The sequence below is a fragment of the Platalea leucorodia genome, assembly GCF_965183815.1.
Source record: "Platalea leucorodia genome assembly, chromosome: 29".
NCBI classification, from domain to species: domain Eukaryota; kingdom Metazoa; phylum Chordata; class Aves; order Pelecaniformes; family Threskiornithidae; genus Platalea; species Platalea leucorodia.
The window spans coordinates 343,789-362,777 of record NC_138851.1 but is presented as its reverse complement, the minus strand read 5'-3'; the positions used below and the strand labels follow the sequence as shown (position 1 = coordinate 362,777).

The following is an 18,989-nucleotide window of genomic DNA, read 5'->3' as shown; positions in this document are numbered from 1 at the left end:
CCACAGGGACGGAGGATGCTCCGTGACACCCCGGGGACCACAGGGACGGAGGATGCTCCGTGACACCTTGGGGACCGCAGGGACGGAGGATGCTCCATGACACCCTGGGGACGGAGGATGCTCCGTGACACCCTGGGGACCACAGGGACGGAGGATGCTCCATGACACCCTAGGGACCACAGGGACGGAGGATGCTCCGTGATGCCCTGGTGAGCACAGGGACGGAGGATGCTCCGTGATGCCCTAGGGACACTCCGTGACACCTTGGGCACTGCAGCCGCCCTGTGACACCCCCAGATGCTCCAAGCCCGGGATGACGTTTCCTCTCCGAGGGCGGAAGGAGGAACCCGCGCGAAGCTTTCGAGATGACTGGGTGAGCCGCCTAAGGAAGGACTTACCCCCCCCCCCCCCCCCCATCACCGCCACCTTCCCCGGAGCCCCTCACCGTGGCCTCAGGCCTGGGGGGGGGACACACACACTTACCAGCGCTCAGCAGCATGTGGGCGGCCGTGGCAGCCTGCGAGGGAGAGGAAGGAGAACGTCAGCGGGCGGGAAGGTCCTTGTCCCCATGTGTCCCCCCGCCCTGGGTGAAGGGGAAGTTGGGGGTTGTGTTGGGATTTGGGGACTTTCCGGCACCGCTCTGGGTATTTTGGGGGGTCCCCGGGGGAGGGGGTGACCCCTGGATTTGGGGGGGGGGGGGGGGGGTTGGTGCCTTTGGGGTGGGGAAACTGAGGCACGAGGGGGGGTTGGAGGCTTGGTGCATCCTCCCCCTCCCAGCCCCAAGGTGGATGCACAGCCCATGGGTCCCCAGGGACAGGCGGATGGATGGACGGATGGACGGACGCCACCCGGACGCGCGACCTGGATGGACGCACGGACACGCGGAGGAACGGACACCCGTTCTGGGGGGAGAAGCCCAGATGGATGGGCAACCAGACGGATGCCTGGAGGGATGGACAGACACCTTGACAGACACCCAGAGGGACAGGCACTTGGACGGACAGACGGACGCTCAGATGGCTGGACACCCGGAGGGACATCTGGACAGACAGATGGACACCCCAGTGGATGGACACCTGGACAGACACCAGGATAGAGGGTCACCCAGATGGGTGGACACCTGGACAGACAGATGTACACAGACACCTGGATGGATGGACAGCCAGATGGACGGACACCTGGACACCCAGAAAGACAGACGTGTGGACAGATGCCTGGATCGATGGACAGACGGACGGACAGACCCCTGGGCAGGAAGAGCACCCAGATGGATGAACACCTGGATGGACACCCGGACAGATACCCAGATGCACACCCTGACAGACAGACAACTGGACAGCCAGGTAGGTGGACAGACAGCCAACCAGATGGGCACCTGGACAGATGGACAACCAGACTGACAACTGGACACCCAGACAGGCAGACACCCGGGCAGACGGACACCCGGATGGACGGACAGACGGACACCTGGGCAGGCAGAAAGATGGACGCCTGGATGGACACCTGGACAGACACCCGGCCACTTGGATGGAGGGACACCCAGACGGACAGACAGATGGACACTTTGATGGAGACTCAGGCAGTCACCTGGACAGACGGACACCTGGATGGAGGGACACTCAGATGGATGGACACCCAGACTGATGGACAGACAGACGGACAGCTGGACGGACCCTCTAGATGAACATCCCCCTGGATGGATGGACACCTGGACAGACAGACAACCGGATACCAGGATAGATAGACACCTGGGCAACCGGATGGACAGACACGCAGACAAGATGGACACCTGGACAACTGGACAGATGGACAAACACCTGGACAGACAGACAGACACCTGGACAGATGGACAACCAGACAGATAGAGACCCAGATACCTGGACAGATAGACAGAAGGACAACTGGACCGATGGACATCAGGACAGACAGACACCTGGACAAACAGACACCAGGACAGCTGGACAGACAGACAGAGACCTGGATACTTGGACAGATGGACAACTGGACTGATGGACATCGGGACAGACAGACACCTGGACAACCGGACAGAGACCTGGATACCTGGACAGACAGAAGGACAACCGGGCAGAGAGATAGGACAGACACCAGGACAAGCGGACAGACGGACAGCCAGACAGACGGAGACCCGGATACCTGGACAGAAGGACAAGCAGACAGACGGACATCAGGACAGACGGACGCCTGGACAACTAGACAGGGACCCGGATACCTGGAAAGACAGACAGACAGAAGGGACAACTGGACACCGGAGCAGACAGACACTTGGACAACCGGACAGACAGAGACCCGGATACCTGGACAGACGGACAGAAGGACACTGGGACAGATAGACACCGGGACAGACGGACACTGGGACAGATGGGCAACCAGACAGGCAGAGACCCGGATACCTGGACAGACGGACAGACAGAAGGACAATGGGACAGATAGACACCAGGACAGACAGACACCTGGACAGATGGACAACGAGGTACCTGGACAACCAGACAGGCAGAGACCCGGATACCTGGACAGACGGACAGAAGGACACCGGGACAGATGGACACCGGGACAGACGGACACTGGGACAAGCAGGACACCGGGCAGACAGCGATGCAGATACCTGGACAGACGGACAGAAGGACAGCGGGACAGACGGACAGCGGGACAGATGGACAACCAGACAGACGGAGGTGCGGACACCTGGACAGACGGACAGAAGGACAGCGGGACAGACGGACACCGGGACAGACGGACACCGGGACAACCAGGCAACCGGGCAGAGATGCAGATACCTGGACAGACGGACAGAAGGACAGCGGGACAGACGGACACCGGGACAACCGGGCAACCGGGCAGAGAGAGGTGCGGACACCTGGACAGACGGACAGAAGGACACCGGGACAGACGGACACCGGGACAACCGGACAGACAGACCCCCGGCTACCCGGGGAACCGGAGCCCCGGCCCCCCCGGTGCCCACCTGCGGCGGGGTCCCCCCCCGGAGCTGCCCCACGAAGGCGGCGGCGGCGGCGGCGGCGGCGGCGGCGGCCCCGAGAGCGGCGGCTCCGAAAGCGGCGAGAACCGGGAGGAGGCGGCGGCACCGGGATCGGGCCGGGGACCGGTACCGGCAGCGGCAGGGAGGCAGCGGGGGGCTCTCGGGGTCGGCGAGCGGCGGCATCGCGGCGGGGGCCGAGCGGCGGAGCCGCCTTATAGAGGGACCGGTCGGGGCGGGGACCGGGGAGGGGACGGGGACACCGGGGAGGGGACGGGGAGGGGACGGGGACACCGCGGAGGGGATGGGGAGGGACCACGGTGGGACGGGGGAGGGACAGACCGACACCGGGAAGGGACAGATCGACGGGGGGGGGGGGGGATAACGACAGCGCGGGGGGGGGGGGGATATACCGGAGGGGACCGGTGGGACCGGGTGGCACCGGGGAGGGAGCAGGGGTGGGGACAGACCGACACCGGGGGTGGGGACAGACCAGGGAGGAACCGGCGGGCACCGGGGGCGGGGGGACCCCCGCGGGACCCCGGGGAGGGGGGGAGAGGGCTGGGAGGGGGACCCAGCCCCCCCGGGGCGACCCAGCCCCCCCCGCCCCCCCGCCCCCCTTGGGTGCCCCGGGGGGGTCCCGTTAGCACCCTGGAATGGGGGGGGGGGGGTGTGCCCGGACGCCTGGGACCCCCCCGGTGATGACGTCACCGCGGAGGGGAAGTGTCGTGTCCGTGTCCCCCCCCCCCCCCCCCCCCGCGGGGATTTCGCCTCCCCCGGCCGTGACGGAGCCCCGGAGTTTCCTGCCACGGAGCCGGGCCGGAATTTCTGCCCCCCCCCCCCCCCCCCCCCCGCCCCCGAAACCCGGCTTTTGGGGGGGGGGGGGGGCGGGACCGGGAAGGGTTTTGGGGGGGGGGGGTCCCCCCCTGGGGGCGGGGCAGCTTCCCGGACGCCTGGGTGCCCCGGTTCATAGCCCGGTGCATGCGCCCACGCGTGTTTCTGCAGAAGGGTTGTGGGCACCCGGGTGCACGCAACCCCCGTGGGCAAAGCCTCGGGCGAGGCCCCCCCCCCCATGGGAGACCCCCCCCCATGGGAGACCCCCCCCCCCCATGGGAGAACCCCCCCACGGGAGACCCCCCCCCCCATGGAAGACCCCCCCCATGGGAGACCCCCCCTCATGGGAGACCCCCCCTCATGGGAGACCCCCTCCTCATGGGAGGACCCCCCCCATGGGAGATCCCCCCTCATGGGAGACCCCCCCTCATGGGAGACCCCCCCCCCATGGAAGACCCCCCCCGATGGAAGACCCCCCCCATGGGAGACCCTCCCCCCCCATGGGAGACCCCCCCCTCATGGGAGACCCCCCCTCATGGGAGACCCCCCCCATGGAAGACCCCCCCGATGGAAGACCCCCCCCATGGGAGAACCCCCCCCGCCATGGGAGACCCCCCCCAAATGAGACCCCCAAACGAACCCCCTCCCCCATATGAACCCCCCCCCAAGTGAGACACCCCCCCCCACAAGGGAAATCCCCAGGTGAGAACCCCCCCAAGAGAGACCCCCCCCATCGGAGACCCCCCATGGGTGCCCCCCCCATGGGACCCCCCCCCATGGGAGACCCCCAAACGATCCCCCCCATGTGACACCCCCCAAGTGAGACCCCCATAGGAGACACCCCCCCCCCAAAGAGAGACCCCTATGGGAGACCCCCCCATGGGAGACCCCCCCCATAGGAGACCCCCCCATGGGAGCCCCCCCCCAAATGAGACCCCCATCGGAGACCCCCATGGGAGCCCCCCCATAGGAGCCCCCCCCCATGAGACCCCCAAACGAGCCCCCCCCAAGCGAGCCCCCTCCATGGACCCCCCCCCCATGGGGGAACCCCCACTGGGGACTCCCCTGCCAGGCCCCGCCTTCCGCCCCGCCCCTTCCCTGGCCCCGCCCCTCGCCCTTGGCCTCCGCCCCGCCCAGTCCCCCCCATGTTCAGAGTGGCCCCGCCCCTCCCCGCGACCCGCCAATCAGCGCGCTCCTCTGCGAGGAGGAGGCGGGGCCGGCGCGCCGACGAGTGACGCCAGCGCGCCGGCGGGAGGAAGGCCGCGTCACGTGACTCAGGCGGCGGCGCGAGGGGACGCTCGGGGGCCGCGCCCCCCCCCCTCCCCGGGCACAGTACGGGAGGGGCGTGGTCACGGGCGGGGGGCGTGGCTTGGGCGTGTGGGCGGGGCCGCCAGGTGTGGGCGGGGCCGCGGTGCTTCCGGGACGGGCAGGTGGCTGCGGGGGGTCCCACGGGTGGGGGCACCGGGGGGGGGGGGGAGACCCCGGCCCGGGGGGGGGGGGGGTGGGGTGGGTGGTACCGGGGGACGCCCGGGGGGGTCATGGGAACAGGGGGCGTCGCGGGGGTGGGGGGGGACGCCGGGGGGGGGGGGCCACCGGGGAGAGGACGGGGTTTGGGGGGGGTCACAGGCACCGGGGGGGGCGACACTAGGGACAGGGGTGGCCACGGTGACAATAAGGACACGGGTGGCCGCGGGGGGGGGGCAGCAAGGACGGGGTGGCCACGGGGGGGGGGGAGGACGACAGCATGGACGGGGTGGCCACAGGGCAGGGGACAGCAAGGTCAGGGTGGCCACGGGGGGGGGGGGACAGCAAGGACGGGGTGGCCACAGGGGGGGGGGGACAGCAAGGACAGGGTGGCCACGGGGGGGGGGGACAGCAAGGACGGGGTGGCCACGGGGGGGGGGACAGCAAGGACAGGGTGGCCACGGGGGGGGGGGACAGCAAGGACGGGGTGGCCACAGGGGGGGACAGCAAGGACGGGGTGGCCACGGGGGGGGGGGGGACAGCAAGGACGGGGTGGCCACGGGGCAGGGGACAGCAAGGACGGGGTGGCCATGGGGGGGGGGGACAGCAAGGACGGGGTGGCCACAGGGCAGGGGACAGCAAGGTCAGGGTGGCCACGGGGGGGGGGGGGACAGCAAGGATGGGGTGGCCACAGGGCAGGGGACAGCAAGGTCAGGGTGGCCACGGGGGGGGGGGGACAGCATGGACGGGGTGGCCACGGGGGGGGGGACAGCAAGGACAGGGTGGCCACGGGGGGGGGGACAGCAAGGACGGGGTGGCCACAGGGGGGGACAGCATGGACGGGGTGGCCACGGGGGGGGGGGACAGCAAGGTCAGGGTGGCCACGGGGGGGGGGGGACAGCAAGGATGGGGTGGCCACAGGGCAGGGGACAGCAAGGTCAGGGTGGCCACGGGGGGGGGGGACAGCATGGACGGGGTGGCCACAGGGCAGGGGACAGCAAGGACGGGGTGGCCATGGTGGGGGGGACAGCAAGGACGGGGTGGCCACAGGGCAGGGGACAGCAAGGACGGGGTGGCCACGGGGGGGGGGGGGGACAGCAAGGACGGGGTGGCCACGGGGCAGGGGACAGCAAGGACGGGGTGGCCACGGGGGAGGGGACAGCAAGGACGGGGTGGCCACAGGCTCAAGGTGACCACAGGGCCAGGGGTGACCATGCAGACAGGTGGCCATGGAGGAGGGGGGGACAACAAGGACAGGGTGGCCACGGGGGGGGGGGGACACAGCCAGGACAGGGGTGGTGACAGGTTCAGGGTGACCATAAGGAGAAAGGGGCCACCAAGGATGGGGGGGGGGGGGACAGCCAGGACAGAGGTGGCCCCAGGGACAAGGAGGACCCCAAGGATGGAGGGGACAATTGGGGCGGGGTGGCCATGGGGACAGGGGTGGCCATGGGGACAGAGGGGACAATCGGGACAGGGGTGGCCACAGGTTCAGGGTGACCATAAGGACAAGGGGACACCAAGGATGGGGGGGGGGGACAAGTGGGACATGGGTGGCCACAGGGATGGAGGGACAATTGGGTGGCCGTGGGGACAGAGGGGACAATCAGGCCATCAGGTGGCCATCAAGGCCAGAGGTGGCCGTGGGGACAGAGGGGACAATCAGGCCATCAGGTGGCCATCAAGGCCAGAGGTGGCCATGGGGACAGAGGGGACAATCAGGCCATCAGGTGGCCATCAAGGCCAGAGGTGGCTGTGGGGACAGAGGGGACAATCAGGCCATGAGGTGGCCATCAAGGCCAGAGGTGGCCGTTGGGGACAGAGGGGACAATCAGGCCATCAGGTGGCCATCAAGGCCAGAGGTGGCCGTGGGGACAGAGGGGACAATCAGGCCATCAGGTGGCCATCAAGGCCAGAGGTGGCCATGGGGACAGAGGGGACAAGGAACCAGCGGAGCAGCCAAAATGGGGTAGAAAACCAGGACTGCGCTTGTCCCCTTTGTCCCAGGGAGGTCCTCACGTCACCGTCGCCCTTTTTTAAGCCCAAAAAGGGGGAAATTGGGGTTTAAGGAGAAAATCCGGCATCTGGATCTGCTCCGGGTGTGGGAAATGGCTAAAACCGTGCGCGTTTTTGGGGGAAATTAGGCCGGGTTTGGTGCCAGCCGCCTCTTCCCCGCAGGTCTTTACGCCCGCGCCGAGCATCGAAGCAGACTGACGCCGGGGCGCCGCCGCCGCCTTCGTTAAGTGGTAATTATGCAAATGAGCTGGGTTTGGGCTGGCGCCGGGGTTGAGCTGGAGAAGTGGAACTGGGTTCGATTAAACTGGGTTCAATTCACCAGGTTGAGTTAAACCGGGTTCGATTAAACCGGGGTCAATGAATCGGGTTCAATTTAAACTGGGTTCAATTCACCAGGTTCAGTGAAACCGGGTTCGATTAAACCGGGGTCAATGAATCGGGTTCGATTTAAACTGGGTTCAATTCACTGGGTTCAGTTAAACTGGGTTCAATTAAACCGGGTTCAGTTCACCAGGTTGAATTAAACTGGATTCAGTTAAATTGGGTTTAGTGAAACCAGGTTCAATTCATTGGGTTTGATTAAACTGGGTTCAGTTAAACTGGGTTTGATTAAACCGGGTTCAATGAATCGGGTTCGATTTAAACTGGGTTCAATTCACTGGGTTCAGTTAAACTGGGTTCAATTAAACCGGATTCAGTTCACCAGGTGGAATTAAACTGGATTCAATTAAACTGGGTTCAGTGAAACCAGGTTCAATTCATTGGGTTTGATTAAACTGGGTTCAGTTAAACCAAGTTCAGTGAAACCAGGTTCAGTTCATTGGGTTTGATTAAACTGGGTTCAGTTAAACTGGGTTCAGTGAAACCAGGTTCAATTCATTGGGTTTGATTAAACTGGGTTCAAATCCCTGAGTTCAGTTAAACAGGGTTCAATTCACAGAGCTCAATTAAACTGGGCTCAGTTAAGCTGGGCTCGCTTAAACCAGGTTCAATTCATTGGGTTTGATTAAACTGGGTTCAAATCCCTGAGTTCAGTTAAACAGGGTTCAATTCACAGAGCTCAATTAAACTGGGCTCAGTTAAGCTGGGCTCGCTTAAACCAGGTTCAATTCATTGGGTTTGATTAAACTGGGTTCAAATCCCTGAGTTCAGTTAAACAGGGTTCAATTCACAGAGCTCAATTAAACTGGGCTCAGTTAAGCTGGGCTCGCTTAAACCAGGTTCAATTCATTGGGTTGAGTTAAACCAGTTCGATTAATCCTGCTTCAATTCATTGGGTTGAGTTAAACCAGTTCGATTAATCCCGGTTCGATTAATCCCGGTTCAATTAATCCCGGTTCAATTAATCCGGGTTTAATTAATCCGGGTTCAGTTCACCGCCGCCATCCCAGGGTTGGGGACGGTGGCACCGTGCCGTGGTGGTTTTGGCACATCCCCAGTCGGTGCAACTCCATCTTATGGGGTGGTTTTTCTTAATTTTCTTCCCTCCCAGCAATATTTTCCGGCTCCCGGCACGCCGGCATCCCCATGGATTTCCTTACCGGCATCGGCTGCGCCTGTGCCGGGCTCCTGGTGGTGCTGACGGTGGCGTTGCTGGGCGCGGCGTATCGTTTGGGGCTCCTCTACCAGCTCTGGCATAAGGTAGGATGAAACGGGTGAGAACACCGGCGGTTTTGCCGAAAAACACCTAGTTTTGAAGCGATCCCGGCCGGTGGCTCGGCAAAGGGATGGCGACACCGCGCGCGTCCTCCCGGTGAACTCCCGGTGCAGGTGGACCCCCGAAGCCCCCGGCACGGCGGTGAGTTGGTGGCGGAGGTGTTGAAGGCACACGGCGTCCGCTTCATCTTCACCCTGGCTGGTGGCCACATCTCACCCATCTTGGTGGCCAGCGAGAAGGTGGGCATCCGCGTGGTGGACACCCGGCACGAGGCCACCGCCGTCTTCGCCGCCGATGCCGTCTCCAGGCTCTCGGGTGCGGATATGGAGGGGGATCCCATGGCCAGCACCTTCTCCTGCCCCGATGGCTAGAAGGTTTTGGGGTGTCCCAGTTTGGTGGGGTCCCAGTTGAGTGGAGAAGGGTTCAAAGACTTCACGGTGGGTTTTGTCCCCATTTTTTCCCCCCCCGAGATAATTTGGCGGCTCCAGTGAGGACAGGATGAGGAGAAGGTGACCCCATGGCCAGCACCTTCTCCTGCCCCGATGGATGGAGGATTTTGGGGGGTCCCAGTTTGGTGGGGTCCCAGTTGAGTTGGAGAAGGGTTCAAAGACTTTGTGGGTGTCCGGGGTCCCTCCGTGATGGGTTTCGTCCCCATTTTCCCCCCGCTGGAGCTAATTCGGCCGCTTGGGTGCCAACAAGATGAGCAACCAAGCGTGCCTTGAACCCCCAGCCAAAAAATCGGGGTGCAAAGGGACACCACACACCACACCGCCCCCCCCCCGCCATTTCCCCGCAGGTCGCATCGGCGTCGCTGCCGTCACCGCCGGTCCCGGTGTCACCAACACGGTGACGGCCATCAAGAACGCCCAGATGGCCGAGTCGCCGGTGCTGCTCATCGGGGGAGCGGCTGCCTCGCTGCAGAAGGTGGGGAGCCCCCCCCCCCCAAAATCCCCTCTCGGCCCCATTTTTGGGGGGGTTTCGCCCATTTTTGGGCTGTTTTCACCCATTTTTTGGGGGGGTTTCGCCCATTTTGGGGGGGTTGAAGGCTCATTTGTCCTCATCTCCACAGGGGCGGGGAGCGTTGCAGGACATCGCCCAACTCGCGCTCTTCGAGACGCTCTGCAAAGCCTGCGTCTCGGTGCGCGCCGTCCGTGACATCATCCCCACCCTCCGCAAAGCCATCGCCACCGCGCAGTCGGGGACCCCCGGTAAAAAAATTAAGGGGGGGGGGGGACACCCCAAAACCACCCCCCTCGGGGCGCTTGGGTGGTGGGTTTGGTTCCCCCCCCCCCCCCCCCCCGCCATGGGTGCCCCGGTGTGGTTTGCAGCGGTGTTTTGGGGTGCTGGTGTTTGAATTGGGGGGGTGGGGGGTGGGTGGGGGGTTTAGCCCCCCCCCCCCAAAATGATTTTGGGGTGACGTCGGGGGTCCCCCCGATCTCGTAGGCCCCGTCTTCGTGGAGCTCCCCATCGACGTGCTCTACCCCTTCCACGTGGTGGAGAAGGAGATCGGCGGCAACAAGAGCAACCGGGGGCTGCGGGCGAAGGCGGTGCAGTGGTGAGTAGACCCCCCCTCCCCCCCCCCCAGCACCCTAGGGTGCTGTTGGCACCCCAAGGGGTCCCCCAATATCCTTCCCCCCCCCACCCCGGTAGGTACCTCCAAAACTACCTCCGTAACCTTTTTGCGGGTGCCTGGGAACCCCGGGACGTGTCCCCGTTGCCCGTGCAGGTGCCGCTGGCCACCGAGGATGAGGTGGGTTTTGGGGGGGGGGGGGGGAGACCCCTTCCCCTCCCCCTCCCCCTCCCCCCCCCCGCCATGGTTTGGGGGGGTTTTGGGGTGTCCGTGGGGGGATGGGGTGGGGGGGACTGGGATGGGTTTGGGGGCTGGTTGAGGCAGGTTTGGGTACGGCAGAGCTGGGGTTTGGGGTTAAATCGGGGGGGGTTGGGGCTCAGCTGGGCCGGTTTTGGGGCTAAGCTGGGCTGATTTTAGGGCTTAGCTGAGCCAGGTTTTGGGGCTCAGCTGGGCTGATTTTGGGGCAAAGCTGGGCTGATTTTAGGGCTTAGCTAAGCCAGGTTTTGGGTCTCAGCTGAGCCAGTTTTGGGGATAAGCTGGGCTGATTTTGGGGCTTAGCTAAGCCAGTTTTGGGGCTAAGATGGGCTGATTTTGGGGCTCAGCTAAGCCAGGTTTTGGGGCAAAGCTGGGCCAGTTTTGGGGCTTAGCTAAGCCAGTTTTGTGGCTAAGTTGGGCTGATTTTAGGGCTCAGCTAAGCCAGGTTTTGGGGCAAAGCTGGGCTGATCTTGGGGCTAAGCTGGGCTGATTTTAGGGCTCAGCTAAGCCAGGTTTTGGGGCTAAGCTGGGCTGATTTGGGGGCTCAGCTAAGCCAGGTTTTGGGGCTCAGCTGGGTCAGTTTTGGGGCTCAGCTGAGCTGGTTTTGGGGCTCAGCTGGGCCAGATTTGTGGCTAAGCTGGGCTGATTTTGGGGCTTAGCTAAGCCAGTTTTGTGGCGAAGCTGGGCTGACTTTGGGGCTTAGCTAAGCCAGTTTTGTGGCGAAGCTTGGCTGATTTTAGGGCTCAGCTAAGCCAGGTTTTGGGGCTCAGCTGGGCCAGATTTGTGGCTAAGCTGGGCTGATTTTGGGGCTTAGCTAAGCCAGTTTTGTGGCGAAGCTGGGCTGATTTTGGGGCTTAGCTAAGCCACTTTTGTGGCAAAGCTGGGCTGATTTTGGGGCTCAGCTAAGCCAGTTTTGGGGCTCAGCTGGGACAGTTTTAGGGCTCAGCTAAGCCAGGTTTTGGGGCGCAGCTGGGACAGTTTTGGGGCTTAGCTAAGCCAGTTTTGTGGCTAAGCTGGGCTGATTTTGGGGCTTAGCTAAGCCAGCTTTGGGGGCTCAGCTGAGCTGGTTTTGGGGCTCAGCAGAGCTGATTTTTGGGGATCGGCTGAGCCGGGTTTGGAAGCTCAGCTAAGCCAGATTTGGGGCTCAGTTGGGCTCGTATTGGGGCCCAACTGAGCTGGTTTAGGGACCCAACTGAGCCAGTTTTGGGGTGCAACAGGGCTGGATTTTGGGGCCAACCCTGCCGGGTTTGGTACCCAACCGAGCCGGTTTTGGGACTGACTGAGCTCGGTTTTAGTGCCCGAATAGGCCTGACTTTGGGGCTGGCTGAGCCGGTTTTTGACGCCCGACTGAGCCGGTTTTGGGGTTAATCCAGGCGGTTTTGGGTCACAGGTGCAGCAGTGCGCGGAGCTGGTGAGCCGAGCCACGAAGCCGCTGGTGCTGGTGGGCAGCCAGGCCATGCTGCCGCCCACGCCGGCCGAGGAGCTGCGGTGAGATGCTTCGGGGACGGCTGAACTGGTTTGGGGACGGCTGAACTGGTTTGGGGACGGCTGAACTGGTTTGGGGACGGCTGAACTGGTTTGGGGACGGCTGAACTGGTTTGGGGACAGATGAACGGGTTTGGGGACAGCGGAGCCGGTTTGGGGATGGATGAACTGGTTTGGGAATGGATGAACCAGTTTGGGGACAGTTGAGCTGGGTTTGGGGACGGATCAGCCAATTTGGGGACAGTTGAGCCGAGTTTGGGGACGGATGAACTGGATTTGGGGACAGATCAGCCAATTTGGGGACAGATGAGTAGGTGTGGGGACGGCTGAGCCAGTTTGGGGCCCTGACCGAGCTGGTTTTGGGGCCAAACTGACCCAGTTTGGGTCTCCAACTGAGCCAGTTTGGGGCTAAGCCAAGCTGGTTTTGGGGCCAAACTGAACCAATTTGGGGCCCTGAGCTGGTTTTGGGGCCAAACTGAGCCAGTTTGGGTCTCCCAACTGAGCCAGTTTGGGGCCCTGACCAAGCTGGTTTTGGGGCCAAACTGAACCAATTTGGGGCCCTGAGCTGGTTTTGGGGCCAAACCGACCCAGTTTGGGGCTAAACCAAGCTGGTTTTGGGGCCAAACCGAGCCAGTTTGGGGCTAAACCAAGCTGGTTTTGGGGCCAGACTGACCCAGTTTGGATCTCCAACTGAGCCAGTTTGGGGCTAAACCAAGCTGGTTTTGGGGCCAAACTGACCCAGTTTGGGGCCAAACCGAGCTGGTTTTGGGGGCCAAACCGAGCTGGTTTTGGGGGCTAAACCGAGCTGGTTTTGGGGGCTAAACTGAGCTGGTTTTGGGGGCTAAACCGAGCCGGTTTGGGGCTAAACCAAGCTGGTTTTGGGGCCAAACCAAGCTGGTTTTGGGGCCAGACTGACCCAGTCTGGGTCTCCAACCGAGCTGGTTTTGGGCTAAACCGAGCTGGTTTTGGGGGCTAAACCGAGCTGGTTTTGGGGGCTAAACCGAGCTGGTTTTGGGGGCTAAACCGAGCCGGTTTGGGGCTAAACCAAGCTGGTTTTGGGGGCTAAACCAAGCTGGTTTTGGGGGCTAAACCAAGCTGGTTTTGGGGCCAAACCGAGTCAGTTTGAGACCCCAACCAAGCCAGTTTGAGACCCCAACCAAGCCAGTTTTGGGGCCAAACCGAGCCGTTTTGGAGCCCAACCGAGCCGTTTTCGGTGCGCGCTGACGCCCGCCTACCCGCAGCGCGGCGCTGGAGGCCCTGGGCATCCCCTGCTACCTGGGGGGTGCGGCGCGGGGGCTTCTCCCCCCCGGCAGCCCCCTCCTCCTGCGCCAGAACCGCCGCGACGCCCTCCGCGATGCCGACCTGGTGCTGCTGGCAGGTACCGGCATGGGGTGGCATTTGGGGACACCCGCTGCGGTCCCCCCCGTCCCCATCCTGTCACCCTCCGTGTGTGTCCCCAAGGTGCCGTCTGTGATTTTCGCCTCTCCTACGGGCGCCTTTTCGGGCGCCGCGCCGCTATCGTGGCCGTTAACCGGGACCGGGCGCAGCTCCTCCGTAATTCCGATGTTTTCTGGAAACCCCGGCTCGCCGTTCAAGGTGAGACCCCCCTCGCCCTGCCCTGAACCCCCCGCCCCTGCCTGAAGTGGGCTGCGTGGGGTGCGATGAGCTGGGGCGTTCTCGGCAGGCGACGCCGCCTCCTTCGTGGCGCGGCTGGCGCGGAGCCTGCGGGGCTACGCCTGCCCCAGGGGTTGGCTGGAGGGGCTGCGGGAGGCCGATCGGAAAAAGGAGCAGGCGAACCGGTGAGTGCCTGCGGGACAGGGACGGGGCTGGGGACGGGGACGGGGCTGGGGACGGGGACGGGGCTGGGGACAGGGGAGGGGCTGGGGACAGGTGTAGGGATGAGGATGGGGACAGGGATGGGCACAAGGATGAGGACAGGGCTGGGGACAGGGTTGGGGCTGGGGACAGGGTTGGGGCTGGGGACAAGGACAGGGCTGGGGCTGGGGACAAGGACAGGGAGGGGATGGGGACAGGGCTGGGGACAGGGAGGGGATGAGGACAGGGATGGGAATGGGGACAAGGACAGGGCTGGGGACAGGGAGGGGATGAGGACAGGGACGGGAATGGGGACGAGGACAGGGCTGGGGACAGGGAGGGGACGGGGACAGGGCTGGGGACAGGGACAGGGAGGGGATGGGGACAAGGACAGGGAGGGGATGGGGCCAGGGCTGGGGACAGGGAGGGGATGAGGACAGGGATGGGAATGGGGACAAGGACAGGGCTGGGGACAGGGAGGGGACAGGGCTGGGGACAAGGACAGGGAGGGGATGGGGCCAGGGCTGGGGACAGGGAGGGGATGAGGACAGGGATGGGAATGGGGACAAGGACAGGGCTGGGGCTGGGGACAGGGGAGGGGACAGGGGAAGGGATGGGAACAGGCATAGGGATGAGGATGGGGACAGGGATGGGCACGAGGATTAGGACAAGGATGGGGACAGGGTTGGGGCTGGGGACAGGGCTGGGGACAGGGGAGGGGATGGGGACAGGGCTGGGGACGGGGACAGGGCTGGGGACAGGGAGGGGATGGGGACAGGGCTGGGGCTGGGGACAAGGACAGGGCTGGGGCTGGGGACAGGGAGGGGACGGGGACAGGGCTGGGGACAAGGACAGGGCTGGGGACAAGGACAGGGAGGGGATGGGGACAGGGCTGGGGACAGGGAGGGGATGAGGACAGGGATGGGAATGGGGACAAGGACAGGGCTGGGGACAGAGAGGGGACGGGGACAGGGCTGGGGACAGGGAGGGGACAGGGCTGGGGACAAGGACAGGGAGGGGATGGGGCCAGGGCTGGGGACAGGGAGGGGATGAGGACAGGGATGGGAATGGGGACAAGGACAGGGCTGGGGCTGGGGACAGGGGAAGGGATGGGGACAGGCATAGGGATGAGGATGGGGACAGGGCTGGGGACAGGCTCAGGGACAGGGACAGTTATGGAGATGGGGACAGGGACAGGCTCGGGGACAGGGATAGGCAGAGGCTGGGGACAAGCACGGGGATGGGGACAGGGGTGGGGACGGGGACTGGGATGGGGACAGGGGTGGGCATGAGGACAAGCACGGGGATGGGGACAGGGGTGGGGACGGGGACTGGGATGGGGACAGGGGTGGGCATGGGGACAAGCATGGGGTCAGGGACAGGCATTCCCAGTCCTTGGGGGATCCCAGCCCATTGCCAACTGGAAGGGGTCCCCATTCCCAGTCCTTGGGGGATCCCAGCCCATTGCCAACTGGGAGGGGGTCCCCATTTCCAACTGGGAGGCATCCCCATTCCCAGTCCTTGGGGGATCCCAGCCCATTGCCAACTGGGAGGGGGTCCCCATTGCCAACTGGGAGGATGTCCCCATTCCCAGTCCTTGGGGGATCCCGGCCCATTTCCACCTGGGAGGGGGTCCCCATTTCCAACTGGGAGGCATCCCCATTCCCAGTCCTTGGGGGATCCCAGCCCATTTCCAACTGGGAGGGGTCCCCATTCCCAGTCCTTGGGGGATCCCAGCCCATTGCCAACTGGGAGGGGGTCCCCATTGCCAACTGGGAGGATGTCCCCATTCCCAGTCCTTGGGGGATCCCAGCCCATTGCCAACTGGGAGGGGTCCCCATTCCCAGTCCTTGGGGGATCCCAGCCCATTGCCAACTGGGAGGGGGTCCCCATTGCCAACTGGGAGGATGTCCCCATTCCCAGTCCTTGGGGGATCCCGGCCCATTTCCAACTGGGAGGGGGTCCCCATTTCCAACTGGGAGGCATCCCCATTCCCAGTCCTTGGGGGATCCCAGCCCATTTCCAACTGGGAGGGGTCCCCATTCCCAGTCCTTGGGGGATCCCAGCCCATTGCCAACTGGGAGGGGGTCCCCATTGCCAACTGGGAGGATGTCCCCATTCCCAGTCCTTGGGGGATCCCAGCCCATTTCCAACTGGGAGGGGGTCCCCATTTCCAACTGGGAGGCATCCCCATTCCCAGTCCTGGGGGGATCCCAGCCCATTGCCAACTGGGAGGGGGTCCCCATTCCCAGTCCTTGGGGGATCCCAGCCCATTGCCAACTGGGAGGGGGTCCCCATTGCCAACTGGGAGGATGTCCCCATTCCCAGTCCTTGGGGGATCCCAGCCCATTGCCAACTGGGAGGGGGTCCCCATTCCCAGTCCTTGGGGGATCCCAGCCCATTTCCAACTGGGAGGGGGTCCCCATTGCCAACTGGGAGGCCCCCACCCCCATTCTTCGGGGGACCTCACCCACCTCTTCCTTGCCTGGGGGGGGGGGGTGTCCCCCCAAACAGGGAGAAGGCAGCGACCCCCACCCCGCAACACCTGAACCCCCTGGACCTGCTGCACCGCCTGGATGCGCTGCTGCCCCCCGAGAGCCTCCTCGTAGCCGATGGGGGGGACTTCGTGGGCACCGCCGCCTACATCGTCCGTCCCCGCCGTCCCCTCGCCTGGCTGGACCCCGGTAAGGACCCCGCCGCCACCCCGGGCACGCTGTCACCGTAGGGGACGCCCGCAGACGGGTGACGCCGCCGGTTGTCGTCTCCGTAGGAGCTTTTGGCACGTTGGGAGTCGGCGGAGGGTTCGCGCTCGGTGCCAAGCTCTGCCGTCCCGACGCGGAGGTAGGGGAATGCGGTGGCTCGCGGGGACGGCGGCCGCCGTGCCACCCACGTGGCCTCACGGTGTTTGTCCCCTCCCTGGCACCAGGTTTGGGTCCTCTACGGTGACGGCTCGCTGGGCTACAGCTTGATGGAGTTCGACACCTTCGTGCGGCACAAGGTCAGATGATGCCAAAAATGAGGTGAGGTGGGGGGGAAACGGGGTCTTGTCCCCGTCCCGGGGTGTCACTGGGACGCGGTGGCCCTGTCCTTTGTCCCCTACAGACGCCTGTCATCGCGCTGGTGGGCAACGACGCGTGCTGGAGCCAGATTGCCCGGGAGCAAGTGGCTTTGTTGGGCAGCAACGTGGCGTGTGGCCTCGAGTACCTGGGTGAGCGCTGTGTCCCCTGCGTTGTCCCCAGATTTGGGGACAGCCGGGTGACCCCGTGTCATCCTAGGGTGGGTTGAGCCACACCTGGTGGCATCGTGACACCTTGGGGTGGATCAAGGTGTGCCTGATGGCATCGTGTCACCTTGGATCAAGCCATAGCTGGTGGCACTGTGTTACCCTGGGGTGGATTGAGCCATGCCGGGTGTCACCACGTCACTCTGGGGAGGATCAGGCCACGCCTGGTGGCATCACGTCGCTTTGGGGACCATCAGGCCACGGTCAACAGTCACCTCACCTCCAGGGAGGACTGGACTGTGCCTGGTGGTCCCGTGTCACCCTTGGGGGGATCGGGCCCTGCCTGGTGGCACCGTGTCACCCTGGGTCAGGCCATATCTGGTGGCACCGTGTCACCCTGGGGAGGATCAGACCATGCGTGGTGGCAGTGTCACCCTGGGTCAGGCCCTGCCTGGTGGCACCGTGTCACCCTTTGGGAGGATCAGGCCATGTCTGGTGGCACCGTGTCACCCTGGGTCAGGCCATGTCTGGTGGCATTGTGTCACCCTTGGGAGGATCAGGCCATGTCTGGTGGCACCGTGTCACCCTGGGTCAGGCCATGCCTGGTGGCACCGTGTCACCCTGGATCAAGCCATGCCTGGTGGCACCATGCCACCGCGGGGAGGATGGAGCTCGGTGGCCCGGTGTCACCCATCTCGAGCCGCGCCCGGTGGCCCTGTACCACCCTAATACCAAGCCATTCCCATGGAGGTGACAGGGCCACCACCGCTGTCCCCTCCCTACAGACTACCACGCGGTGGCCGAAGCTCTGGGTGGCAAAGGCTTCGTGGTGGGGCGCCCGGACCGCGAGCGGCTGGACGCCGTCCTCCGTGCCGCGCAGGATGCGTGCCGCCAAGGCCGCCCCGTTCTCATCAACGCCCTCATCGGCAAAACCGACTTCCGCGACGGCTCCATCTCCGTTTAGGGACGCTGTCCCCAAAATGCCCCAGCCGTGTCCCCAACGGGGGGACAGAGAAAAGGGGGGGGGGTTTGGGTGACATCGCTGTGTCCCCTCCCCATCCCGGGGGACAGCCGCGTCCCCCCGGCAATAAAGCAGCACCGTGTGCCCCCACCGCCGTCCTGTGCCATCAATTTGGGTGCCAGCACCCCGGGGACACCCAAAGTGACATTTTGGGGACTGTCACCCCCTCCTTTGTCATGACGGCGTCGTGCCAACACACCCACAAAGCCCGGCGGCGAGTGCAGCTTGTGTCATTTATTGCTGGTGACGGTGACAAAGCGGTGGCAGGGCGAGGGGGGGGGGTCAGGACACTCTGGGGGGGGGACAGGGGACAGCTTTGTCACCCCCCCGGCCTGCCTGCACCCCCTGCCCGGGCGCTTTAACACTGGTGGCTCAGCCCGGCCGGGCCGGTGGCTTCACATTCAGCTGGTTCCTTTAAGGCTAATACTGAGCAAGGCTGTTTTTTTGGGGGGGGGGGTGTATTTTGGGGACCCCCCCTCCGCTGTAACACTGGCAGTGGGTTTATTTTGGGGGTAAAAAGGGTATTTTTTTTTTTTTTTCGTTGCAGGCTGCGGTGACGGCGGCCGCCGTCCATCCACGCACACACACGCACACGAAGCTCGAGTAATAAATAAAGCTCAGCGCTCCCGTACCGGCAGCACCCCCACTTTGGGG

General features: G+C 64.3%; 1 protein-coding gene across 1 annotated transcript; it reads left to right on the top strand.

Moving 5' to 3' along the window:
• The first annotated feature begins 5,095 nt into the window (after positions 1–5,095).
• On the top strand, positions 5,096–18,417 carry ILVBL (ilvB acetolactate synthase like). Its single transcript, XM_082334212.1, has 17 exons — positions 5,096–5,161; positions 7,472–7,539; positions 8,802–8,950; positions 9,080–9,281; positions 9,763–9,890; positions 10,036–10,174; positions 10,410–10,521; positions 10,617–10,716; positions 12,182–12,279; positions 13,518–13,654; positions 13,738–13,872; positions 13,961–14,075; positions 16,606–16,775; positions 16,862–16,932; positions 17,018–17,089; positions 17,194–17,299; positions 18,100–18,417. Exons 3-17 carry the CDS (start codon positions 8,837–8,839, stop codon positions 18,276–18,278), a joined length of 1,878 nt encoding a protein of 625 aa, XP_082190338.1. The 5' UTR covers positions 5,096–5,161; positions 7,472–7,539; positions 8,802–8,836; the 3' UTR covers positions 18,279–18,417.
• The last annotated feature ends 572 nt before the right edge of the window (positions 18,418–18,989 follow it).

Coding starts and splice junctions, on each gene's coding strand:
- ILVBL (XM_082334212.1), top strand. CDS start 8,837: ATGGATTTCCTTACCGGCATCGGCTGCGCCTGTGCCGGGCTCCTGGTG. Junction 9,891..10,035: donor CGGCTGCCTCGCTGCAGAAG/GTGGGGAGCCCC, acceptor TCATCTCCACAG/GGGCGGGGAGCGTTGCAGGA. Junction 12,280..13,517: donor ACGCCGGCCGAGGAGCTGCG/GTGAGATGCTTC, acceptor GCCTACCCGCAG/CGCGGCGCTGGAGGCCCTGG.